Source organism: Nicotiana tabacum, chromosome 3 (genome assembly GCF_000715075.1).
Source record: "Nicotiana tabacum cultivar K326 chromosome 3, ASM71507v2, whole genome shotgun sequence".
Lineage (NCBI taxonomy): Eukaryota > Viridiplantae > Streptophyta > Magnoliopsida > Solanales > Solanaceae > Nicotiana > Nicotiana tabacum.
In genome coordinates, this window is record NC_134082.1 from 185769032 (window position 1) to 185796301 (window position 27270).

The 27270-nt window shown below is 37.4% G+C and overlaps 1 protein-coding gene across 1 annotated transcript; it reads right to left on the bottom strand.

The window, feature by feature from the left end:
• Nucleotides 1-582: 582 nt before the first annotated feature.
• Nucleotides 583-27051, bottom strand: LOC107812666 (protein MOR1-like). The gene is made up of 54 exons (XM_075250298.1): nucleotides 26501-27051; nucleotides 26232-26337; nucleotides 26018-26141; nucleotides 24854-24933; nucleotides 24595-24772; nucleotides 24438-24502; nucleotides 20836-20918; nucleotides 19261-19346; nucleotides 18977-19090; nucleotides 18119-18238; nucleotides 16575-16677; nucleotides 15568-15704; nucleotides 14390-14455; nucleotides 14178-14295; nucleotides 14025-14065; nucleotides 13491-13562; nucleotides 13269-13373; nucleotides 13059-13164; nucleotides 12186-12298; nucleotides 12011-12098; nucleotides 11685-11785; nucleotides 11434-11541; nucleotides 11237-11342; nucleotides 11079-11158; nucleotides 10863-11009; nucleotides 10711-10786; nucleotides 10496-10620; nucleotides 10303-10413; nucleotides 10074-10223; nucleotides 9884-9958; nucleotides 9703-9784; nucleotides 9457-9578; nucleotides 9275-9376; nucleotides 9118-9192; nucleotides 8935-9030; nucleotides 8760-8861; nucleotides 8534-8635; nucleotides 6653-6835; nucleotides 6467-6578; nucleotides 5553-5629; nucleotides 5383-5462; nucleotides 4859-4921; nucleotides 4635-4761; nucleotides 3908-4030; nucleotides 3746-3823; nucleotides 3476-3634; nucleotides 3211-3369; nucleotides 2900-2997; nucleotides 2636-2792; nucleotides 2438-2551; nucleotides 1993-2088; nucleotides 1831-1902; nucleotides 1443-1743; nucleotides 583-1334 (listed from the first exon to the last, which is right to left on the bottom strand). Exons 1-54 carry the CDS (start codon nucleotides 26658-26660, stop codon nucleotides 1069-1071), a joined length of 6090 nt encoding a protein of 2029 aa, XP_075106399.1. The 5' UTR covers nucleotides 26661-27051; the 3' UTR covers nucleotides 583-1068.
• Nucleotides 27052-27270: the final 219 nt, after the last annotated feature.

Consider the following 27270-nt stretch of genomic DNA (forward strand, 5'->3'; position numbering starts at 1 on the left):
TGGGAGAACTAAAAAGGAAACGGTTTTAAATAAGGAAAGATATTGAAAAGATATGATGGAGCTAAAAGTATGGAAAGATTTTAAATGTGGAAGAGCTAAAATAAGAAAAGAGTCGAATAGTAAGGAGATATCCTGACCCTTTTGTTAAATAAACATGACCTTATTCAATTGAAAAACTTTAAAAAAAAAAATTAATCAAAATTCAAAGTACTATATACAATTCAGAAATATATGAAAGAAAACGTAATTCCTCTGGTGCAAAATATTCCTTTACCTTCTATACTTTGAACAAAATTTAATTCGGAGTTGCGCTTACTTTCTTACTTTCAAGCTACTAAACATGATAATAGACACTAATCATTTATCACACAAAAATTAGACGGAAGTATGGGCACATCATTCTTTACGGAAAAGGTAATCTAACCAAAAGATTGTTTATGAAAAAGTTTGGGCGTGATCGGACGACATAGTAATATTTATTACCTCATATATAAAAGAAATATAGTTAAAAAGAAATATAGTTAAATAATATTATGAAAATGATTTAATTATTCATCTTCGCAGGCTAAGATACTCACAGTATTTTTCTTACCAACTACAGAATCAAACGTAAAAATCGGAAGATTACAACAGTTAAGTGCCGTCATACAACTTACACAACTCTCAACTACCTTGGCAGAACGTAGCTATCAATTGAGGCGTAACATACTAGATCAGCATTTCTGAAACACACGAGAGCCTTTCAATTAAATTAGATATTATCAAAAAGACATATTCAAATCGGTAAGATATCTCTACAAATATACAGCTAACCCTGCCGGATAAAACCATTATGGTACACCTTGAAGCATTACACAATCTCCAAGATCTCAATAACACATCTCTGTCCCATAGAATTCAGATAGCAACGCAAGCTGAGCTTTCCTTGCTTTCCCCACTTATAATGAGGCATGAGCTGATTACTGTGGTATAGTTGTTAAGGTGTTTCTCGACAAACATAAAGCATCATATGATGCAAGTTCACTGGGAATTCCCGAAGAATCACACTTATATAATGAAGCTCTGCATCTAGAATTCCATAGATCCACTCTTTAGCCTTTCCATTCGCGCCTGGAGACCTGAAAGTGCCTTCTCATCCATAGGAAGAACCCCACTCTGAATGGAATTTTCAATGCTAGAATGTTCAATACCAGGAGCTTGAGTTGACACCATGTGGCTGACATTACCATTCATGGACATTAGTGTTCTACTACTTGGGTCCGGGTTCCCCCCAGTTGCTGCTAATGACATGCTTTTCATTCTTTCGCGGATTGCTTCTAGTGTTCCACTAGTAACTGCAACAAAAGCTAACTGGTAACTGACATTTGTTGCGAAAAGTTAATATATCAAAAAGGAAAAAAGGAGGAAAAGGCTAAAGGAGAAATAGCTTAGCACATGCATACCTCCAGAAGGCAATCTATCATTTCTTTGTTCCCCCAATTGGTGCCGTAACTCCAAATGTTCAGATGAGAGTCCTCTTGAGAGCAGGGCATTACCACCCCTGTCATCTTCGCCATATGACGGTGGCAAACTAAATTGTGATGGTTCAACTTTATTGTTTACAGATTTCGCATCATTCAATGGGTTTGTATTTACGGGAGATAACGTGCCAAATTTGGGAGAAGACAGGTTTAATGAAGATGGGGGAGGAGTTGACATGGGTACACTAGAAGGCGTCCTTCCAGCCGCAGCATTCTTTTCCATCTGCAATATTATTTACACACAACAATTGCTTCATGACTGACAACTCTGAGTCTATAAATGTGTAGGTCAAAGAGATCAAATTCACACCTGGGCAAGACCATCTCTAATATATGTTCGGAATGCCTCACTAGCATTTTGCAGCTGAGCAAATATATCAACCTAAAGCAGATTGGACAAAATGATATTACAAGAAGATCAGCATTATAGGCAGGAACATAAGTTGACACTTAGAAGGATGAAGTATTATACCTTGGGATACAATTGTGTGATCCGGTACAACTCATAAAGACCAATTGTGCATGTTTGCTTATCACCGATCTTCTTAAATATGGCAGCAAGTTCTTGCTGTAAAACACACAATGTAACACAACTTTTTTATTAACTAGTACAAAAGAAAAGGGCAACCCGGAGCATGAAGCATCACACATTCACACAGGGTCCGGGGAAAGGCCGCACTCAAAGGGGTGTGATATAGATAGCCTAACTTAATGCAATTATTAGTGGTTAATTCCATGGTACGAAACCGTGACATAGGTCACACAGAGACAACATTACCATTGCTCCAAGGCATTGTATTTCACGTGATCTACTTCAATGTAATAGATTGTAACGTGGAATAGCTGATGAACGAAGGGAAATTCACCTTTGAAAGGAAAACAAGCTAAAAAAAATGATGGCGAACAACACATTATACCTTCAGCTGTGCATCTGCATTATGTGTTGCAGGTGCTGGATTATTCGCTGCAGAATCACCCCAGTGAGTTTGCCCAGGTACAGACGGGGTCAACATCCTTGCAGCTGCCAAGGTCTGAAAGACTATTAACATCAGTTGGGAACTCCACATGAATGACTAGAGCATAGAAGCCACATGAATGCAAAAAAACTGCATGACCTGAAGGTTAAGATCAATGTAAGCAAGAATAATGGGTGGTGGTTGCATGTCTATCGGCACCATCGATAGGTGACCTTTAATGGCAGTACCACGAAGCTTGACAAGCTCATGCAACACAGTTTTCACCATTCGTAAAGGTTTATCATCGGCTCCCGCTCTGTCAATATTTAATAAGATGAGAATTAGGATATAAAGCCGCTGTTAATCCATATTGAATCACATACCCAAAAAGCAAAAAAAAACTGAAATGTAATTAAAAGACACCTCCTCCTGATCTCATCCATTCCTAGTTCTTGCAGGTAAATGTGAATGCTCTGAAGGATCCGATCAAGGTCGACATCATATATGGTGCTTTGAAGAACCTATATAATGTGGAAAAAAAGATTAATAGCCACAATATCAACCTTCAAGAAAGAAACATGTCTATTATTACTGCTGCAACCTGAGAGAGCTTGTGTAGATTTTGCATCCAGAAAGCTGTTACTAACATATTTGCATAAAGACGCAGATGCTGATAGAAATTTCCTTCACCTCAAAAACCCAGGAATGTTGCAGTGAAAAGCAATAAAAATTACCTTCGTAAGTTTTATAAGACATTTCACAACCAAATCAGAGAACTTCTGATTTCGTATGACAAGAGATTCATCTGTTGCTGGAGATGGCCACCTTGATGGGTCCAAAGGCCTTAATAATTTAATCAGCACAACGAAGGATGATGTTCGATCAGCATTGTCCTAGATTAGGGACCAACAATAGATAGAAAATAATCAGGACAAGTCCGCTAAAACAAGGGTAAACAAGTATTACATTCTAGTTGATGAAATTTCAAAATCAGAATACCAAGATTTTTAGCATCAGAACATTCAATGCTTTCAAGAGCTGACTGCCATCATCCATGCGGGGTACTCTCTCATCAAGAAGCCAAAGCAAAAGCTCAGTAATGAGGATATCTAGGGTACTCTCCCTTACGGCATGAGCAAGAGTTTTATTCTGGAATGTCTGCAAACAAAGAAACAACCATAGCTTGAGATAATTCCCAATACGTGTTGGTCCATATCAAGAAATAATCAGTATCGGAGAAAAATTAACAGAAATTGGAAAACCACATACCTGCATGAGTGTGTTAAGAACATATTTGCAAGATCTTGATGATGCACCCATCAGACTGAAGTCAAAAGTTTTTGCTACCTGTAGTAGGTCTAGAATATGAGCAGTGTGAAGCATATACAGATAACAAAGAATGAGTCACATAAAGAATGATAAGTATTGTGCCTTATTTGCCAAGCAGGAAACAAGCTTGTCTGCATCTTTGACAATGTCGTCCATGGCACTGCCTTCAGGATCGTTGGTTGCTACGGCCAACAAATGGCACACAACTTTCATACCTTCAACAGACTGCAACAAGGGAAAGGCTTGATTGCATCAGTGAATAAATGACAGTTACTCTCCATCCTCTTTAATGATCATCCACAAAAGCAGAATAATCAGGACACAGACAACCAACCAAACAAACAAACAAACAGATAGAGACGCATAACTAGCCGTAATAAAAATGTGCAATAGACACAACAAGTGCATCAATGAGAATTTATGCCCAAAAAAATAAAAGGATAAACAAACACGAGCAACTGAAGGCATTAAACTCCAGAAATTGAATATGCAATACAGATTTCTAAATGTGAATGGATACAAACACATCAGCTGCTGGCGGACATATAAAACCCTATATTTCTTTAAACACGGGGTATAAAGGGCAGCCCGGTGCACTAAGCTTCCGCTATGCGGGGTCCGGGGAAGGGCCAGACCACAAGGATCTATTGTACGCAGCCTTACCCTGCATTTCTGCAAGAGGCTGTTTCCACGTCTCGAACCCGTGACCTCCTGGTCACACAGGAGCAACTTTGCCAGTTACGCCAAGGCTCCACTTCACACGGGTATGACAAGTGATTAAGATAAAACCACCTCTCCTAATCCAGGAAAAAGCAAAAGGAAAAACAACCTGCTCTGGAGAATCAGATGCTATAATATCCAGAGCTTCATTCCAGTCAGAGGGACCCATTGTACCAGAAACTGGCCGGAGATTCACAATTCTTTCCATCGGAAACTCTGTATTGTTATAAATATCCCTGGAAAGAAGAGATAAAACAAACATACAAAGAAAAAACCTTAGCTACCCAGATTCAGATTGGTAAGAGAAATAAGATGCAAGGATCTCTTGGTCACCTATTTAAGATTGGGCCAGCTAACGACCGTGAAACTTCACCACTCGGCTCCGCTATATCGGACCTAGAGATCAGAAAATCAACATTTCCAATGTCAAAGAAGAAAGTTACTGGCTTAAGGTAAAATACGAGCTCAATCTGGGTACAAAAGGCAGAACGAAAGCACAAATAGATGTGGTTATTTTTTCCCATAGAAACAAAACCGAAAACAAATTAGAACTTAAAGGAAGACCAGCAATTGGTAAAGTTACAAGGTCAAAGTGTTCAATAAATATTTTGAGAATGAGGGTCAAAGTGTTCTATAATTATCCAGGTCCTAGACAGTTGATTGTTAAATAAAATATTGGATTTGTGGTCCAGGGAAAGAGCTAATTTGATACCCGCAAAAGTTGTTTCTTGTCTAGTTGAAACGTAAACATTGAAAGTACACTCCTCCAAAAGAAGTTTCTTGTCTAGTTGAAACTTTAAACATCAAAAGTACGTGGTGTGTGTCCCAAGAAAAAAAAATCCTAAGCAATTAGATACCCGTTATCCCTCACTGAACGCCTTAAAGCAGCCCTAGCTTCCCCAGGTCTGCCCTCTCTTCTTTTGTCCATCTCTCTAGCCTGGAAAAGATTAGTGAGCAATTCTATGAGAAAGGAAAGAGAAGAAAATATGCAAGAAAACAAAGCAAAAAGAAGAGCAGAGAAGTTTACCTTCCACTTGAATCTATCATCTAGCATGCTTCTCTGCGCCTCCGTCAGCTTTCCAAGATATTTCCAAATGTCATCACCTGAAAGAAGTTTAATTAGAACCTTAACCAACATCCAACCTATTCTACCATCCATCCAGTTCTATGAAAAAGGATCAGAAGGCAAAACACACACACTGGGGGCTCAAGGAATCTTACAACCAATAGCCAGCTAAACTCAACCTTATAACAGTATTAATAACTAATGAGCCTCATTGAACACAAATTTTACTGTTTTGAAAGCCTCGCAAGTTACAGGTCTGGATTAAGGGTGGCTAACGGGCGGAGCAGGGCGGGTTGAAAACGGATAACATATCCGACCTGACTCATATTTAATACGGATAAAAAATGGGTTAACCAGCGGACAATATGGATACCCATATTATCCATGGCTTCTTGAATATGATCACTTTTGGTAGAATTCCTAGTCTCCAAACTTGAGGAACCCCCAATTTGAGTCTTTGCAAATGTAAAAGTTAAACTCATTGGTTATCCATATTTTAAGTGGGTAATAATATGGATATCCATATTATCTATGGCTTCTTGAATATAATCACTTTTGGGAGAATTCCTAGTCTCCAAACTTGAGGAACCCCCAATTTGAGTCTATGCAAATGTAAAAGTTAAAACTTATTGGTTATCCATATTTTAAGTGGGTAATATGGATCTTTATCCATATTCGACCCATTTTTAAAAAGTTCATTATCCAACCCGTTTTTTAGTGGATAATATGGATGGATAACTGTTTTTTTAAATCCATTTTGCCACCACTAGTCTGGATGTAAGTTGCAAATATAGCTGCCAGCAAAATCTTTGTGATGATGAAGATACAGTTACCATTTCCAAAATTAAAGAGCCTCATAGAACACAAACACTCACCAAGAATCTTATAGCCAGTAGCAAGAGTATTCAACGCAGCCTTCCTAGTCTCACCATCTCGTTCTGCTGTTAAATTTGCAACATCTTTCAACGATTTTAATTGTCCACCAATCTATCAGCAGGAAATACCATATGAGGATTAAGCAACTTCTACAGATGAGAAGATCAATACACTCGGATCTTTACCTCAGCTTCATGATTATCCAGTAAGTAGCCAACAAGGTCAGCACATTCTATACGAGTTCGATTGCTCCTTGATCGTAAACCTTCCAAAATATAAGGAAAAGTCTTTGCAGCAGAATATGCATGAATGATTTGCTTAGTAAGCTCTCGCATTTTTTCACGCACTTTTTCAATGTTATGGCCAGACTGGAAAAGATGTAAAGAAGATATCAGACAGGTCAGTGTTAATATGAAATAAATAAGAGGAGATGTTACATGTGTAAACCATCAGTTAACACGCCTAAAATATCCCTTTGTGTGTGAATGTAACATCAAACAATGTCAGACCACAATAAAAACCAAATGTCTAACATAGTCTGCTATCCGAAGGCAAACTCATACCAGAAAATGCAGTTAGCTCGACTTACAGGTATGTCTATATACACACAACTAAAAGATGAATATAAAGGGTATTGCCGGTAATAAATAAGAAAATACTAAGGATCCAAGCTATCAATAACTATTTCTCGTCTTACAATCGGTTGCTTTTCATGTCTCTCTTCTTTTGCCTCTGCAGGAAGAGAAAAATGTTGATTTTGCTAAAGAAAAGGATGGGGTTGCCATTGCCAAATGATCATCACACTCATTAACCACTTATCTTATGTCTTCGTTCCCTCTCCCGGTAAAGAATAAACAAAGAACCGATAAGAGTTTGAACAAAGAACTGATAAAAGGGATATTTTACGGTATGGTACCAAGGACAGGAATCTTTCAACCTTGTTAACTGCAAATCACTTATCAATCACAAGATTATTGGGGAGACTAGGAATTGAGAATCTCTGAATACACAATAAAAGTTTGTTGATGAAGTGGCTATGGAGGTCCAACCTAGAGGAGCAAGCTTTATGGTGTAGGGTGATATCTGACCATCGTGCACCAAACCAACCAAAAAAACATGTGGAGTGTCAGTTTGCAGAAGCATAAGGAATCTATGGCCTGAATTCAGGTAACTTAGAAACATTAGAGTTGGAAATGGCAGTAAAACTGTGTTCTGGCAGGATGTGTGGATTGACCATGGTACCATGAAGGACCAATTCCAGATCTATACGAGTTACTGGTCTCCAACAATGCTACATAACTGCAGAATAAATGGGACTTAGCTAATTTAGAAGAAATATGAATGATTGGGAATGCCAGAGTATAAATGGAAAAGTTTCAAGGTTGCTCACAAGGCTTAGATATATTGAAATGGAAAGGCTCCTGCAAAGGAGAATTCTCAGACAAGTCTTGTTAAAGAGTTTTGTCCAAGGAAGTGCAGCACCTCAACCGTGGCCTTGGAAACAAATATGTAAAGTCAAATGCTACTTATGTGGCAGCCAAACAGAAACCATTAGCGATCTTTTTTTGCACTGTCCTATTACAGACAAGCTATGGCAGCTAGTTCTCAACTTTGCTGAATCAAATGGTCCTTGCCTGGGAATACAAGGGATCTTTGTTGTTGTCGGAATAGGCAAGGTCTGGACAAAGCAAGAAATAGCTGGTGTGATTTACAATTCCAGCTTGTATCTGGTTGATGATATAGAGAGCAAGGAACTCAAGATGTTTCGCAGAGAAGCAAAAATCGAGGATTAAGTTAGACTGTACCATTTTATTTCACTTTTGGTGTAAAAAGGAATATGTGAATGAGGCCGAAATTTTATTATAATTCATAGAGGTTTTTGCTCACTTGTACAGTAACACCAGCGCTACTTTTGTACTTTTTTAACACAATTATTACCATTTCAAAAAACATAACAGAAACAACCTGAATTAGAAATGCTGCAACAAAACACAAATGAACGTACAAATAACACACATAAAGAACATCATAACAATTTTAAGTAAAGGAGCTCATTGGACAAGTACCTTCTCAACCAAGCAAGGAAGGAAAATGGCAGCTTCAGCTTCAGTCATCATGTATCCCTCGTTCCTTAACATCTCAAAAAGCTCAGGCAGAAATTCCAGAACCTGAGAAACATTATCACAGTAAAGTACAGAAATGACTTTAGGAGAGAAAGCAACAAAGCTAAAAAAATAATGAGATCTCATTATGGGAAAAGGACAAATAAAAAGAATAGGGATAGAAATAAACCTTGAGCAGACAGGAAGTGTTTGATTCACAGAACCTCAGGACAAACCATCTCAGGACTATATCAAGAACTTCAATTAGTTCCTTCGCAATTGATGGAAGCGCCTGAAAAGTGCAAAAGGAATATGGTTGATGATAGCGAATTAACAAAAGAATGTTAATTTAATGATAAAAGCACCTTTTGCAGCATCTCTATTCCATCAACTTGTTTCTTGAAGTCTGTACTTAGAAGCCTCCGGTGCAAATCCTCCCTGAAGTACTTCATCAGGTCACTCTGTGCCATTAAACATTAATGAGATTAACCAATCATATGAAAACTACTGCAAGAATTATAATTCTACAAAATGCAACTTCTTGAAACCTCAAGATCTTGTATTTGTTCCAATCGTGGCTCTTCAAACTTAAATCTGCGAACAACTATTCTCTCTCTTTCACCCTGTAAATGTATTCGGTCATAGCATTACTGAACAAAAAGGAATAGATAACACAAATACAATATTTCCTGAAATTAGATATACCTTGTGCGAGTCCTTAACATTTATCAAAGCTTGTGACTGGACACTAATGTCCTGAACAGACATTAAGGTCTCTTGCCTTGAGTTCCTTGTAGGAATAGCTCTCTGGAGAAATAAATAAAAGGAAGAAAATCAGTACTCCAGTTTCTCCCTGCCTTGAGCCGTTCAAGCATATAAAAACATACCGAAGCTCCAGCTCTGTTTCCATGCCTAGAAGCACGTTCAGCAGGACCAGTGGATTTTCCAATCTTTGATCCCACCTTTGATGTTGTCCCAGTGGAAGATGTTCTTCCAAGATCGAAAGTTTCTGATAAGGAATAACAATTTATTGCAATCACGTAAACCAAGATAAAATGATAGATTTGTAAAGAGCTACCACTACTAATGGACTAAAAAGAAAACATAAAGTTAGAACATAGCATATAGTGTACCTTGAAGTACCCCATATGGTCTCAATCGCTCAACAACGATAGCTAAAGCAGGTCCTTGAATATCTTTCAGGTTCTTGCTCACCTACGTTAGAGAGTAACGCAATAAAAAAGAAAGACATATCAAGCAACTAATTGGTGTAAACAAGCAGAAAGAGCTTAAAACTATTTAAAGCTCATATACCATCTCCTGCCCGCACACTCTAAGAAGTTCTCCAAAGCATGCTTCTGCTGCTTTCCGAACATCAGCAGATTTGTCCTAATATATAAAATGCAATCGCTTTAGTGCAAGATATAGACAATAAGGTCCAGTAAAAGGAGGCAGAGAATATACGCCAGAAACTGAACGATTAGGGCAAGAGCCATCAATTTACCGTCATAGCAGATGCAACAGGCTTTAGAAGGTGTACAGCATCAGGAAATTCTTTCATTCCAGTTAGTTGTTTGGACAACCAATCAAAGAGATCTTTGCGGCCCTCCGCACCAAGTTTGGCATCAGTTAGTGCACCAGTAATGTAAGGCACCTACAACAACATGATTGTCAATGAGTTGAACAATGCAAGCCAAAACCAGAATATACTACAGAACTTGAGAGATGGAGACCATTTTATCAAGATGAACAGCAGCAAGCCAAGAATCTAGTGTATTCAAAGTGCACTCTCTCATGTGCTTTTTATTGTCACCAAGACATTTCAATATGTCCGACAGAATCCCCTGCAATGAAGAACATAATTGAATAATCAATAACAAGAAAAAAGACTGACACAACAAAATTGAGGTTCTGATCAAATTGAACCTTGCTCGACTTCTCAACTGCTGGTCCCATAGCTGAAGCAACACCACCAACAGTTGACAAAGTTGCTATGACTAAATTCTTGTTGCTGTCACATAGACGGCCTCTAAGAGCACCAAATAACTCTCCTGCACAGTTAAGGGAAGAAAATATGAAGTGTCGAACGCACACAAGTACAATTGCAAGATACCACTCACAACACAATAAGAACACCATACCAGTTCCAGTAGGTTGAATGCGCTTATTGGCCTCTTCCAATATCTTATTTACAGTTTCAATAGATTCTAAGCGGGCCTGAAACGGGAAACAAGAATTACAGCAGAACTACTAAGACACAAATTGCTGATAACATCAATAACATAGGGCGTACCTTCCAGTCAGAACTTTCCAGTCCCTTGAGCAAAGCAGGAGTTATCTTTCCACTAATGTCTTCACGAGGAAGACTATCTAGGCCACCGCTAGACAAGGAGGGGGCATCTGATGTCTTCACAGTCTTCTTTGGGGCTACAGATGCACCCTACATATGGAGAAAAAGTTAAAGCCACAACTAACAAGGACTAGAAATGTCGAAGGCAATCAATCATACCTCAAATGGATTTTTGTCATATTCTGCATCAAGTGCACTAATAAGAGCAGGTTTTACATCAGACAAGAACCCTTTGATATCTGTAATTACAATAAGTACATTTCAGCTTTAGCCATAATCTAAAAGGCACGTAAGAATTATCCAAGAAGGCAGCTCACCTGGACCAACAAACTTGTGTAAAGCACCAATAAGTTTAATGGTTGCGTTTCTTGTGGCAGCGGCGCTGGATTGTAAGCCAGTATCTTTGCAGAAATCAATTAAATCCTGTAGGAAAGATATCCGTTTTATTAGATTAAGCCACCCTAGATTGTGAATCAATCATGAGTGGAATCAGAAGTTTACAAGCTCAGAATACCTTTAGTTTAAGATGTGAAACACCAAAGTCATCGACTGCGGTAACCATCCACAATATGCCCTCACTAAGAACCTTAGGGTTCTTGTGCTCTTTCATAATTTTATAAAGCTAAAATAAAGCAGATCAAAAAGGTATTAGTTGGGTAACATGCAAATATAGAAAAATCGTATTTCAAAAGCTTAATCCAGACATCAGTATTTCCTAACATGAAGTAAAACCAAAAAGCACTGCATGTACAATACTTTACTTACTCTCTCAAAAACAAAACCTGGACCAACAGCTTCACAAAATGTAGTGAGACATTTCATGGCTTGAGCACGAGTCTTAATGTCAGCTACTCTTTCACTTACTCCTGAAAGAAATGAATTACAACTTAAAATCAGCCCCAAAAAAATAATTGTGTGGTACAGTGATGCAACTAGGTAGGATAAATTGCATGGTACAGTTGCATAACTGGGTAGGAGAAAAAAGAAAAAAAGAAGAGTGACCTTGAAGGAAAAGGACAATCAGCCAAAAAACAAATAGCATGGTACACTGATGAAACTAGGTAGGTGAAAAAGAAATAAGGGAGAGTGACCTTGAAGGCAAAGGACAACACATTTCTTTGGATATTTTGATGCAGTTGAAGCAATGTGGTTAATTATATCAATAACCAGCTGCTGAACCTGCACTTTGATATATATTGACAAAAACGTGTGACTTTTCCAGGTCAATCATTTCCGCTCAGGTCAATTCAGGTAAAAGAGAAAAACCTGGACATTCTTTTCACTCCAACCAGGAACAGCACAGAGCAGGCGGACCAAAATCTCAACTGAAGGGTCAAGCTCTTTTAGTGCTTCAACCTGTTCTTTGAATGAACTAATAGCTGCATAAGATAGTAGAGAAATATTATCAACTGTTAAGCTAAAAAGAAACAAACATAGGTGTAAGGAATACATCAAAAAGCATATTGCACTCTTAAGATGTTTTCACATACAGGTCCAAATGCAAGTAACTGCAGGGAGTAATAAAGAAAACTAGCAAGTTAAACAAACGAAAAGAAATGCTTTTTAAAATAACTACCACAAAACTTGGCAACATTCGAATAATTGAAAGTTCACTGAAGCGGATCCACATCTTACATGGACGCATGCTAACTGCTATAGGGGTACATACATATTTTACTAACCTACAGGATCCACTAATTGACATTTACTTAAAATTTCTGGTAGATGGAACTATAATAAGGGGATCAAATGCCAATACAGTTTGTATGGGTTAAAAGAAAGGTGGCACAGCATTCACCTACTTTCAAAGAATTGCCACAGCAACAGAACACAGAATCAAGCAGTGAAAACACAACACTATCAATGTTCCTAGTGCAACAACAGATAGTGAAACTAAGACAAACAAAATCACAAAATAAAGTAGATACTCTCAGCTGGAACTCTGGTAGTTGTATGCTTCAAGTCCTCATTCATTATTCCATATTAAGGAGAAAGTAGGACTTAGGCCATATGTATATCCAGGGTTCCATCTTCTTCCTCTTCTTTTTGTGTGGGGTGTGGGGAAAGGGGGGGAGGGGTCCATCCATTTTTTACATCCTAGATACGCACAAAATGATTCGACAGAAAGACAGAAAAAACCTTCAAGCCTCTCTTTCCACACTGCACTCTTCAACTGAGTAATCGTCTCCGGCTGTATAAGGGAGCCTAATTTACTTTCAATCTCTTCGAGACTCATCTCTGCAGGCTGTTCATATATCAAAATTGAATTATTAATCACGTGTGATTTCTACAGTATTAAGAATGATAAAAGGATGCTAAGCTAAAAGCTAAATTTGGATTAGAAATCACCTCAACATCTTCAACTTCAACAGGCTTAGATGCCTTTAACTGAGTAGCTCCATCACCCCTCTTATTTGTACCAGATTTTGCAGATGCCCCTTTCTTACTAGGAGGCTTAGAATCATAAGGAGAAAAAATGAGGAAGAACAAAAAGAAGAAGAGCAAAAGAAAGATAATTAGGACGCTCTGGGTAAGGAAAACTTATGGCAGGGAATAGAATGCAAAACTTACAGCGGCCTGGACAGGTTTCTTTCCACTAAGCATGCTCGCTGCAGACCTCTTAACAAGTGATCCAGTTGAAGCCTACAAGATGAGTAAGTTTAATATGCTTAAAACTGAAAGAACACAGACTAGAAATGATCTAAGAATAAAATAGGGAAAAAGATATCGACAAACAAAATCCATCTAAGACTAATAAGGACAGATGATTTCAAAATATTGAATACCCTAAAATATTTAAAAGAAAAGCAAAAGAAAGCAAAAAAAATGATGTTTGCCATCGTATGACATAGAGAGTGGGATCTACTTGAATAAAACTCAAAAGACAAGAAAAAAACTTTTTAAACAGCCCCAACTAGCTAGAACCAAATGTCAGTGTACCAACGAATGCTCCAAATACAAATACATCAACTGGAGTTAGAACCAATAAGTCAAATTAACTTGCGAACTTATATTTACGAGTGTGGTAAAGTAAAGCTGAAAAGATGCCTACAATCTCCCAAAATAACTCAAATAGTATTGATTACTATATGATAAGATAGTCACCTGGGTGGAAGACATAATTCCTCCGGATGATGGGACTGCACCTGAGAGTTATTTACAATTGAGCAAGTTAAGACAGTCATGAAAGCAATAAACAGATAATAGTACAACATATAGAATGGAAAACTTTTAGAAGTAAAAAAAAGAATTTCAAACCAGAGCTGGATGTGGAAACTGGATCACCACCAGAGCCCCCAATCATTTCGGATAACTTCTTCTTTCTAACATCATCTAGTTTCTCCAACGACTTTTCCAGAGGTCTCATGCCAACCGACTTGATAAAGAAGGAAAAACACAGCAAGAGGGGTCAATGGGATAGTTGAGGGAGAATCTCTACAAATAGAGAGAAAACTCCCAGAAATAAGTACCTTGGCCACAGCTGCCAAGGCTGAAAAAGCAGCATCTCTAACTTCTGGTGTTCCATCATTCAGGCTCTGTGCGACATAATATACCAGTATCATCAACTTGGCATCCATTCAAAAGAGAAAATACAGGCAAGACAAAATAATCTAAGAGAGTGTATCAGGAGATGAAAAGTAGCAACGTCACTGCAACCCATGTAGGTCCACCTCAACATTCAAATAAGCAACGAGAAAAGGTAGCAAGTGAATAGAACTTCCAATCAAAGGAAGAAGAGATAGGGAAGACTTGACGAAACCATCTAAGACACATGCTACCAGATGATGGAAAGGATAAATGTCCTTGCAACGGTAAATATCCAATCATAGAATTCAATGAAGCCACATGATATACTGCAATTGAAAATAAAACAGCATCTTTTTCTTAAAAAGGAGGAAAGATATACTGCAATTGAATACATGTTATTTGGGCATCGAAGATGCTCTTTTATACACATTAAACTTCATTTTCATACATATTAAATGCAATTTAAACTTCACCAGGCTAATAAGGGCAGCGAGGTACACAAAATATCCCCTATGGGAAGGGCTGGACCACGTTGGTCTGTTGTACCAAGCTAAAGAAGCATTCAAATATTAATTGTATACTGAAACATCCTAGGACATTCTACTATATACAAAAAGATGACAATCAGAGAATTTCATCCCAAGGAAAACAATACATAGCTGAATGTCATCAAAGTAACAAACAACAATCTTTTCTACCATGATTTAGAAGTTCAACAATCATGTTTCAATAATGTGATGTCAGCAAAGAGAATAAAGCAATCTGCAGAACAACAAAGGATTACCAGAAAATACAATTGTACTCCCAAAACAAAGTCCAATAGTTGATTTTGTGTATGCACAATACAACAACAACAAACCCAGGGGTCTGGGGAGGGTAGTGTGTATCGAGACCTTACCCCTACCTCCCCCCGGAAGGTAGAGAGGTTGTTTCTGATAGACCCTCGACTCAAGGATTTTGTGTATGCACGATGCAGAAGTTAAACCACCAATCATACTAGAGTTGTAAAGAAAGGAAAAAGGTAATACTTGAGAGTAGATATCACAATTAAAAACAATTTATCAAAAGAAAGACTAGGCACTATTAGAAACAAAAGTACATAGTAACCCATTGAACTAACCTCCATACAAATGGGAACATATTCCTTATGTGCTTTTAGAATAACAGCCTTGTTGCTTGTTTCAATGCAAAATGTCACCCAATTTAAAGTCAGTGATCGCACTAGAGGAACTTTATTTTTCGTGGCAGTCTTGACATCTGCAAAAGTACGTAAATCAATCACGTATTTTTTCCAATCCAATATTTCACTTTAGTGAAATCAATTTACAAGGCAAAGGACAACATATTCAACCTCTCCATCACAAAAACATGAAGTATTTCGACCAATGCAGTGAGAGAAAAGTAAAACGTTTGGAAGGACACCTTTCAAATATAGCATAAGAAGCCCCATCAACTTTTGATGATATATAATATTAGTTCACTGGTTGAATTGATGTAGACAGAAAAGTCTCCGCTTAAACAAAATGGTCAAGAGTTTTGGGATGGAAAGAGCAAAAGAAACATGAAAAAGCAAGAAATAACTCCACACTACTACAAGCCCTTCTGGAAAATCCCCAGGCAGTAGATGACCAATAACCAAAGCGCTTCCTCAATGTAGCATCTGGGGAGTGTTAGACAGTAAATGCACCCATATTGTTATAGATGTTGTTTCTTGGATTCGTGACAATCACCGCCAAAATCTTATTCAAACTTTGACAGAATTGAACATTGTTCATTCAAATTGGGGACTAAGTTGTAGCTAATGACAATTGTTAGAAGTACTATTACAGAAAATATTGAACAAAGTCAGTACGATAGAACAGATGCATGATTGGATGTTTGTCATCTTCACAATGTAAGACATGAAAGTCTTCTAGTACAAATTTAATATAGTTCTTTACTTATTTTACATAAAGATGTCTAGGAAATAGATAGTGAGAGTGAGTATGTCATCACAATGGACACTGAGAAGCAATACGGTACTACCAAAAAAAAATCACAAGTTAAATATATAAAATCAGTTGCGGCATCTTAAAGAATATTTGCAGCATCTGAAGAAGGCTTCTTAGGTTTGAAAATGGAACCTGCCTTCAACAATATCAGTGAGAATTAAGCACCCTGATTTGTGCATCGCCTGGAGTGTTTGAGTAAGTGCATCCGTCAAAGTTGGTTTTTTCTCTTTCAGTTTTTCCTATAAGAATAGAATAAGGAACAGGGAAATATAACAGCTTTCCTTATTGGATGATCAGCTAAAGGAAGAATATTTCAGTTAAAAGACACTAAACAAATATCTAAGAACAGGCTACACAAATTGGTTACATGCATGATTTACTGATAAATGCAATGTGCTATAACTATGGGTGTGACAACGTATCCAATAAGAACATGAAAAGTGTTGTTATTTTTTCTCTCCCCCCACTTGGCATCCGATTTCAATTACAGCAGAAAGAAACCAAAGAAGGAGAAGAATAATTGGAGGTTGAAACAGAATATGAGGCAGTAATGTACGTTAATGCTGCAAACACCTCCAGATCGACAATAGGAAAATGCATCCTCCTAAAAGCCCCAAGTTCCCTTTCTTTTTTTGATAAGGTAAATTGTATTAATCAAAAGGGAGAGAAACTCCCGTATACAAAAAAAAAAAAAAAAAAAAAAAAAAGCCCCAAATTTCCTTCGTCATGAAAATTAGTACAGCTGAAGATTTCAGTCTCTAGATCAAATAATAAAAAAAAAGGCAACTGCATCACGCTGATGTTCCTAATGTTGCAGACTACAGCAAACTCTATTTCCGGACTGTTTAATAATGCTCTTGGAAACAACCCTAGAAATTAGGCATTCTTATCATCCGTAAATAGCCCTCAAAATTTGACCATCTCCTTCATCATTAGCATTTCTATTGTTTTGTTCTCTAAAATTCTCTCCTCCCTCGAGTCAGCTAATGAGGAAAATAGCATGCCTTGCTAATAAAAGTCAGCAATCAACGGAAACAAAAGCAGCTATACTTAAGTATGATATTTATATCCTCAATTATACAGGTTTTGCTACCCCTTAGTACTCATTAATCACATTGATATTGTCAATTATTCAAAAGAAAAGAAGGGAGAAAACGGCATTCAAGGGAAGGTCTTAATTCATGCCCATTTCAACATCAACTTACCATGAGCATTTCCATCCTTAAACTACTGCTTTAAGGGCTCCTGTTCTGATAATTTATATGTCTGTTAACAGGGGGGAAAATTTTCCAAGCTACACCAAAGAAGTTGCAAGGCACGACATGGCTACCCCTCAATGCTCAACTGCTCATTGATCAGATGATTTATATATTCCTCACTTTATTCATGTTTTGCTATCCTCAGTGCTCAATAATCACAATGAGAGCCATGAGCTTTCATAGGGCATGAAAGAAGTGAATGAAAGGTGAATGCCCGTCTTCGTATACCTGTCTTTCAATTGCACACCCCGCAAGGGACAGGATTGGGACCTCAATTTCCAAACAAGAGAACTAACTTAAGGTCCACGAAATAGCAAGTTCATACAGTCAAATAAGAGAACCTAGTTCTGACAAAAAGAGAGATACATATGCGCCAAATATATAACAAAGAAAGATATTCGTCTTAAAGCCACATTCTTACCAGTAATACAGGCAACAAGAAGCGAGAGCTTCCGGAAAAATGTGTTCTCAGTCCCCTTGCAAGATTTCCAATTGCCTGGATGGCTTCAACTGCAACGGCAATATTTACATCTGTGATGAGCTGCAAAGTCACAAGACAACAGTCAATTTCTAGGGATAGACGGTGCATTACCGAATGTGCACTGTAAAAAAGATAAACAAGAGCTAATTAGCCGCCAATATAATGCCACAAGCATACACAGAAATACACAACCAAACCCAAAAAAAGAGAGTAATCAGCCCAGGAGCTAAAAAGTAAGAATATAAATTAGAAGAGAAAGAGAACTCCTCATGGTTCAAAACACCCATTGAACAGTTGGTAGCACCGCAATGAACAGCAATATGACAGACTGTAGGTGAACTGACACTAGCAAATAAAACACTGTTCACTATGCTCCTGCATAAGTTTCAATTCAGCTTCTTGATAAAAAAAACAGGCATTCATGAACATATAAAGCAAAATCTACAGAGCCCATGCTCATATGTACACAGCTAAAACCATTTAATCCTTGAAGGGATGAGAGATGAACATCAGAAATAAAGTAAAGGTACTCCTCCTAAGCTGGCAGACCAAGACCCAGTAGATCCATCTCATGGTTAGCACCACTGGTTGATTTGGCCTCCAATTATTGTTAACTTTTATCCTCTTTGAATTGAATTTTTCTTGAGACTATGATGATGCCGTATGATCCAAGAGCCACATAAGTATAAGCATCATTCTTATCATTCTATACTTTCCAATCAACAAAAATACTACTGATTAGACTCTGCATCGGCTGAAATATCAACTTCTTCAATCAAGGAGAATGAAATTACATACCTTCTTAAGTGTCCTGCAAATTTCTGCGAAATCACCAGGTGCAATTTTCTTGGTAGATGCAAGCTTAGTCAGCTCTGCAACAGCCTCTTTACGCTCTGACCACTTGGCTGCTTTCTACACAAAATCAGTTGAAAAACAAATCAATGAATGACTAAGTGCATCACACTCATAAAGAAATCCGTCACACCAGAAATAGGATGCAACAGAATTTTAGCCCAAAATATCTAACAGTTGAATGCAATAAAATGTACATGAAGCCTAAAAGAATAAAAGGAATAACTAACCACGCCTTCCCAAAATCCTGTCTTCTCCAGAGGGATCAAAATGTCAACAGGATCCACAAGGTCATACTCATCTATCTCCTGCGGAACTGAAAGAAGGTGTGTCAGGTGGGATAACTCAAACTACAAAGAAAATTTTTACATTGAGAAAAATAATTCAAACATTGAATTAGTGCCAATTAGTTTAAAATCCTTGGTTTTAATTAATATATACACTTAGTTTTCAAGTGACAACAGTACAATTTCCAGTGCATAAACAAGGAGTAAAACAGCAACTAAGCCAAACAAAATGGTGATACGGATTACTTCAAGGAAGAGGAGGCAGATAAATTGGGAGGAGACAAATCATCAACTGTTGCATTAAGATAAACGTTTTTCTTTTATATATTGAAAGATCTATTATGTCTTTCCCTCCATAAAATCCAAAATAACACAAAAGATTGGCATCCATAACTAACCACGCAACTAGTTTCATGTCACAGATATGACCTTTCATTCTCAATGTTTTAAATTCATGGGAGTTACTAATAGTAGTAGGTGAAGCAAAGTCGAACAGGCGGTTATGGAAGATCTAAGTTGCTCGGACTCTTCACTTACGATGCCACACCCATGTCGACACGGCATGGGTGTGGGATCCGTACCGGATCTGGTTAACCGATTTTGGGTACTTTGACCAAAATCGATGGAGAAATTCGGGACATATACAATGAATTTTTAAAATCAAAACAAAAGTTAGGGTGAAATTAAAGAAAATGAAATAACTTGTAAATAGAAATTTTTATGTCAGTCCTTTTTCCTTTTATCTCCTACTCGGATTCTCCTCTTGATCAATATTTTTTCCTTCTTAAAATACCTTTAAAGTTTTTCACACAATATCTCATAATTTAGATATATCTTTATAACTCTATTTAGCACCCAAGGGTGTGGCCTAATGGTCAATGAAGTGGGTGAAAACCATGAGGTCTCGGGTTCAAATCCCAGCGGAGGCAAAAACACTAGGTGATTTTTTCCATCTATCCAAGCTTGGGTGGATAGAGTTACCTGGTACCTATTGCTTGTGGAAGGTGACAGGCATCACGTGGAATTAGTCGAGGTGCACGCACGGTCATTTAAAAAAAAGCTCTATTTTTAGATATTTGAATTAGTTTTAGCCGAATCTCCGCACTCGTATCCATGCCTGGATCCGTACCCCCGAATCTTAAAATTTAGATCATGAAGGATCCGACCTCTAATTCCGCACCCGTATCGGACACCCGCACCCAAGTTCGAGCAACTTAGTGGAAGATTGGCAGCAAAAGTAAGGCATCTTGGAGAAGAACACCAATATATTTGTCTTGTTTTGGCATAAAGGAATATGATAATGTTCCAGAATACTGAGAGTGAATTTTCTTTTCAAGTGTAAATAGAGAATTCATTTTGTGTAGACAACTGTGTTTGACGAGATATATTTTTGTGATTGAGCCACATACACAATTCTACATACTTCTGACACTACTCTTGTTGTGCTCATTATAACTTTTGACTTACCTAGAAAATAATGACTCAAATAGACTAGGATTCTTCAGTTAAGTTACATACCATCTGCAGCAGATTCTTCAGAAGGGCCAGCGGCAACTGCATCAGAAACCACTTCCAGCTCTGGCTCCTTGTCCTGCTCAGATCTGATAAAATAAAATAAAAAATAATGGTTAGAAAGAATGTTGCTAATCAATGTAATGTTAATCAGGCATGCAGACACAAATACGCATGAATAGGATGGTCCTGACAAGCAAATCATAAGGTGATCCTACACAGCAGCCCCAATTTTTAGAATGAAAATAGTCAATTAACATCAAATCGAAACAGTAAAACCAGTATGTTTCAACAGAATGTTGATTAAATATACTTGCAGGAAACAGTCAAGTCTGGTCACATTTTGACACAATTTTACTTTCTTTCTTCTTTTTTTTTTGCACGGTGGCCAACTTGCGGGCACCACGGCTAATCCACCTGCTACCACAATTTTAACATTCTTCCGCTTACTAACAAATATTGTACACTTATCAATACTGCAAGTCTCCTCTCTCACATAAACATGTATCCACAACCTATACAAGTACAGAATTCCAGAATATGCTGTACAAACAACCAGCAAGCCCACAAGTTGGATACAGCAATGGGTAGTTACTTTTAAAACAGTATCACCAATTTCTAGTACTAAATAACACATCATAACACAGACAGCTACAGTGAAGTAAAGAACAAGATACACATGCCTATATGAACTGTATATTTTTTATTCATTTTTGGGGTAAAGAGGCCACTCATCAATACTGCATGTTTTCTTTCACATATAAACATAAAGTATTCATAGTTTATACACGTACAGAATTCCAGAATATGCTGGACAAACAACCAGCAAGCCCACAAGTTGGATACAGTAATGGATAGTTACTTTAGTACAGTGCCACCAATTTCTAGTACTAACACATCATAACACAGACAGCAAAAGTGAAGCAAAGAACAAGATATACACGTCTATATGAATTGTATATTTCTGTTTCACTTTTGGTGTAAAGAGGCCCTAGTAGAAGATGTAGATTCAGTAATTGACATCATTGGAGCATTGTAACTATTACAGGACTAGGTTTTACTTTTTGGGCTTCTGTATTTTGTTCTCTTCTTGTGCCGAGGGTATATCGGAAACAGCCTCTCTACCGGGTAAGGTCTGTGTACACTCTACCCTCCCCATACCACACTTGTAGGATTTTCACTGGGTTTGTTGTTGTTGTATTTTGTTTCTCTTAGCTTAGTCTTTGTGCTAAGGGCTTCTCTTTTGAAAATTTATATAAAATATGTTACCTTCTTCAAAAAAAAAAAATATACACGTCTATATAATTCCAAAAGGCAGGTTACTCACAATATTTACATGGAAAACAAGAAAACCTATCATATCTCCTTAGAGCCCTAACAAGTAATTTGGAATCTGCAATTATCCACATAATCCTCAGACCTCAACCTAAACCTACACAAACCCTTCCATCAAACTCCACCGGATTTCTCAATTTCTCAGAATCTTACTTCTATCCTCTCCATCTGCAATGCCTTCCCAACCTTCCATGCATCATAACCTATCGCATTTTCTCAAATAACCCATACCATGCAGTAGCCACAATTTGGGAAACATTACAAGAAGAATATAGCATTTTCAACTTCAGCAAAGTCAACTTCCAGTGCAACTTGCAATTAGACACCAAATACAGCCAAGATTATCCACCAGATACATCAAGCTCCCACTAAACACAACAAACATCACATGGCAAAAAACAACCATCAAACTACAATATGTCACAAAGAATCACCCCCAATCAGCTTCCAAATTGCCGGGTAACAACCAGCCAAAAAAGACGAGTTATAGCTCTGACAAATTTTAGCTATTAATCAGCTATGCATTCAGTATTTGTACTAATGGTATAAAATAATAAAATGTCGAATAGAGATCATCATGGATATCCACCAATAGACTGTTTGAATAAGGTAATTTATTTTGAAGCACCTGTCACTAACTAATTCTTACATACATGCATCTTTTCAAAAAATAAAATGAGAGCTTATGTACCTTATGTTCTACTTCTTTGCTATTAACAGAGCTTTCCTGGATTTTTTAATGTTGCTGCATTACGCACCCCTGCTATAGGGGGTCACAAGTAAATAATTCAAGGTGGGTTTCCAAGACATTTCCTTCCCAACCACCTGCTACGTGCGAAGACTTGAGCTTAGCTCCTTCAAGGTCTTTATTTTAACAAATCATATAGTCAAACGCAAACTGTCTCTTTATCAAGTGCCTATCACCTAATTGAATGGAACGAGAGCTTATGTATCTTAAGTTTAATTTGTGTGCTCTTAGTAGAGCTTTTATGCTTTTCTTGTTGCTGAGATATGCAGCCCTACAAAAGGGGGTCAACAACAACATACCCAGAAGTGGGGTCTGGAGAGGGTAGAGATTATGCAGTCTTACCCCTGTAGAGAGGTTGTTTCCAATAAACCTCTATTATAGGGGGCCATTCCAAGATAACTCAAAGTGGGATTCCTATTCCTTGTATTTAACTTGTTAAACACGCAACATGTGTTTACATGCTAATTGAACTCTCAATGCAGCATCCAATCACACAACAAATATAGCCCAGAGCAGCAGAGTCATCAAGCTCCCACCAAACACAAGAAATATCACAAGACAATAAACAACCATCAAACTACAATAATTCACAAGTATCACCCTTAGCTTCCGCCAACTAGTCAGCTAACAACCAGCAAAAGAAAAGCTTAATTATATCATTGACAAATTTCAGCTACAGATCAGCTATGCAGTCATTTGTACACCACCACCAACAACAACAACAACAAAAAAAAAAAAACAATGTAGTCCCATAAATGGGGTCTGGGGAGGGTAGTGTGTACGCAAACCTTACCCCTACCTTATATAAGGTAGAGAGGCTGTTTCTGATAGACAGTCATTTGCACACCAATGTTATAAATAAGTAAAATGTCAACAAAAGATCATCAATCCACCTATTGACTGTTGGAATTCGGTAATCTATTTTCAAGCATTTGTTAGTGACTAATTTTTACATACATGTATTCTTTTTAGAAAATAAAATGGCAGCTGGTAGCTTAAATTCTATTTGCATGCTCTTAATTGATTTTTCATGCCTTTTTTTCTTGTTTCTACATTACGCAGCCCTTACAGTAGAGGGTCATTCTTAGATAACTCAAGGTGGGAACTAGAAAGCTTCTTCTAATTCACCTGCCATGGTAAAAATCATGAGGAGACTTGAGCAAGTAGCTCCTGCAAGGTCAATCTTTAACAAATCATATGGTTAGGTGCAATCTCTCTTTATCAATGCCTGTCACCTAATTAATTTACCTTTGCCTTCAAAAATAGATGATCAGTAGAATGAGAACTGTGAATCTAAAGTTCTATTTGTGTGCTCTTAATAGAGCTTCTTTATCAAGGACCTGTGACTTGATTCCTCAAAAATAGATGACTAACCCAAGCCTCCATCCCACACAATCAGAGAAATGAAACAGAAGAACCACAACAATCAGCACATTTAACACACCTTTCCAGCTAAAATTTGGATAAACAGCTACAGAATAAGAAAAAAGAAAAACTAAAAAAATTGTCCAACTACAGAAAATACCTTATTTTACGTGTTGGCTTAGCAGTCCCCGTAACATTGACAAGCTCAGCTTCCAATTCTTTTTTCTTAAGAAGAAAAAAGAAAGAGAAAAATTTAAGGAGAAGTTTCATCCAACACACCATAAAAACACCAGAAGTTTTCTAGAACAGCAGTATACCATTGTATCACGCATTTTCTCAAACAATATAGATTTCACTGTCTCTTTTGAAATCCAGCGGCAGAGTTCCAGTGTCAGCCCCTTGGATGAAGCACGAACATTCTGATCTTGATGGTCAAACAGTTCAGGGAGCATCTTCAAGATTCTTTTTGGTGGAATAATCTTTGCTCCAAATTCACTATTCATATTGGTGAAGCGTCATAATCCTCCCAGGAACTAAGAAAACTAAGCTAACATGAGAAGACAGATATTCACAAACCTCAAAGCCTGAAACATGACATCGATCGCAGGAACCACAGCTTTGGCAACTTTATTTTTAATTGCTTTCTCCATAGCATCCTAAAACATAAACTATATTAATGAGAAAGGCAACTAATAAAACGTATAGCTGGAGGAAGCCAGGAACAAAAATGAAAAACTGCAGATAAAGAACGCAAAATATAATATTTTTGCTACATGTTCAGACCCGAAAGATAACGTACGCTGGAAGGGCAAGAAGAACGGCACATTTCTGTTAAATCATGCTACGACTCTTACTTGACACACAAAATACAACATCACAGTGACCTAGGAAACAAATTTGGCAAAGTGTTGCCCCTTATAAAGTTCAGTCTCACTTGCCTAGTGGCTAAAAATGCATGTCTAACACAGTCTAATCTTCAAAAAAGAGGTCTGAAAATTTGCAGCAGATGCCCAAGAGCAAGCAGAGGATACAAATCACCTGTTGCTGCACAGCTGTGGGATATGTTTTTTAGCATTTTGGGCCTGAAGAGGTCTAAAAGTACATTATACACCTATGACCTATCACTAACAACAGAAACCGTAATCTTAGTACATATAAAACAGAGTTATAGCAATTATAAATTTCTTATTTCAAAATTAACATGTCTTCTTATTTATTTATCATGACTTTTCTACAAAAGAAATATTTAATCATTGCTTTTGCCTACAGAATTATAGATTCAAAAAATTTGGCCACTATCATATGTAGTAAATTTGAAGCACAGACACTCCCCGTACTAGTAAAGTTCTGGTCTTGGATTCCAAGTGTCAATCATCTTTTAACCCTCTACATGCAACTCTAAAGGATTTAATATCAGAAAGAAAAAAAATGAATTTTACACAAAATGATAAGATTCAACAATCTTTAGCAAAACAGCCTCATTCATGTTGCATGAATGAAACAATAACAAAAATTTTACAAGAGGAAAAATAAAAGGCAGCTACTGAAAGAATTTTTAATGACCAAAAATTTTAATTCCACACTCTTTGCTGTTTTACTTCCACTACTTCAACTCAATTACACCGAGCAGTTAGCAAAAGCTCAGAAGAGCCTAAACGTTGTTCGATTTAAACAAGAGTAACTATCAAGTACATTATAAGGAATTCAGAAATGCATAAAATTGTTGAGTTTAGCACATACCAAAAATGCCTCGACAGCCTCCAACTCTATCCAAAGCAAAAAAACCATCTGTGCCTTCTCCACTGTCTTTGGCCTGCCCGTCAAGCATTTAACTACTACTGCGTCACATACTTCTTTCGCATATCTACTCATCATCCAAAAGCACACCAAATTAAACTAACCAACGCAACTAAAATTAAATAAAATTATAATTAAATAATAAGTAAAGCTTTACCTCCCAGCATCAGCATCGGCAGCTTTCAAGTAACAAATCAAAGCATCAAGAGCCTTCTCCTGAACTGGCGCATTGGAATCCGCTACCGTCTTCCTAAATAATGGACCTATAAATATACACACACAAAAATTCAAAAACATAAAAGCTATCAATAAATATGCAATCACATTACATAAACAAAACATACAGATCGCCGTAAATCAATCGCAAGCAAAGCAAATGAAACCAGATCTAACGGAATCGAAACCCTAAGTGAAGTAAGCACTGACCGAATTCACGTAGGCGAGGGTCCTTGGGATCAGTAATGGAGTCGCAGACGGCGGCGAGGTCAATGTTAGCGTCATTTCGGACCTTCCAATTTTTGTGCGCAAATCGCTCGTCCCACGGCAATTTCTTTGCCTCTTTCAACAACTTCTCATCTTCCGACATTGTAACCTATATATCTATGTATATATACAGAAGGTTTTCGAAAAATGTATATGAACTTCTCGATGTTTAGATTGATCGGAAAAGCGCCCGGAGGAAGAGGAAGCGGTTGTAGTGTGCTTTAGTTTTTGCTTCTTTATTTGTCCTTTAGGTCTCAGCCGAGTGCCGGCGAGTTTTTGGGAAAAATGGGTTGAAATCGAGTGCGATAATACGTTTTATCTTTCTCGTTTCAAAAAACACACAGAGTGTGGGTAAGAGAGGAGAGAGAGGGGGGACGGGGCTAATTTATGTTTTACGCTTCAACGGAAAGAAGTACCACCCTCGGAGGAAGGAGCGTGAATATAGTAGGCAAGTTACATTTTACTGATTTACATTTATATTATGTTAATTACTTGTTTGAATATTGAATTCAAATACCATTTTCTTTTATAATCGTAATGTCCTAGTGAGTACTTGCAAGTTGCTACCTCAATCACACTTATCAAGTAATTTTATCGGTTAAAGCTTGAATATATTGAGAAATCACTAAGAGCTCCTTTGGACATAAGAATTTTTTCACTTTTTTTTGAAATCAGTGTTTGGTCATAAAATTTTTAATTTTTATTTGAAGATG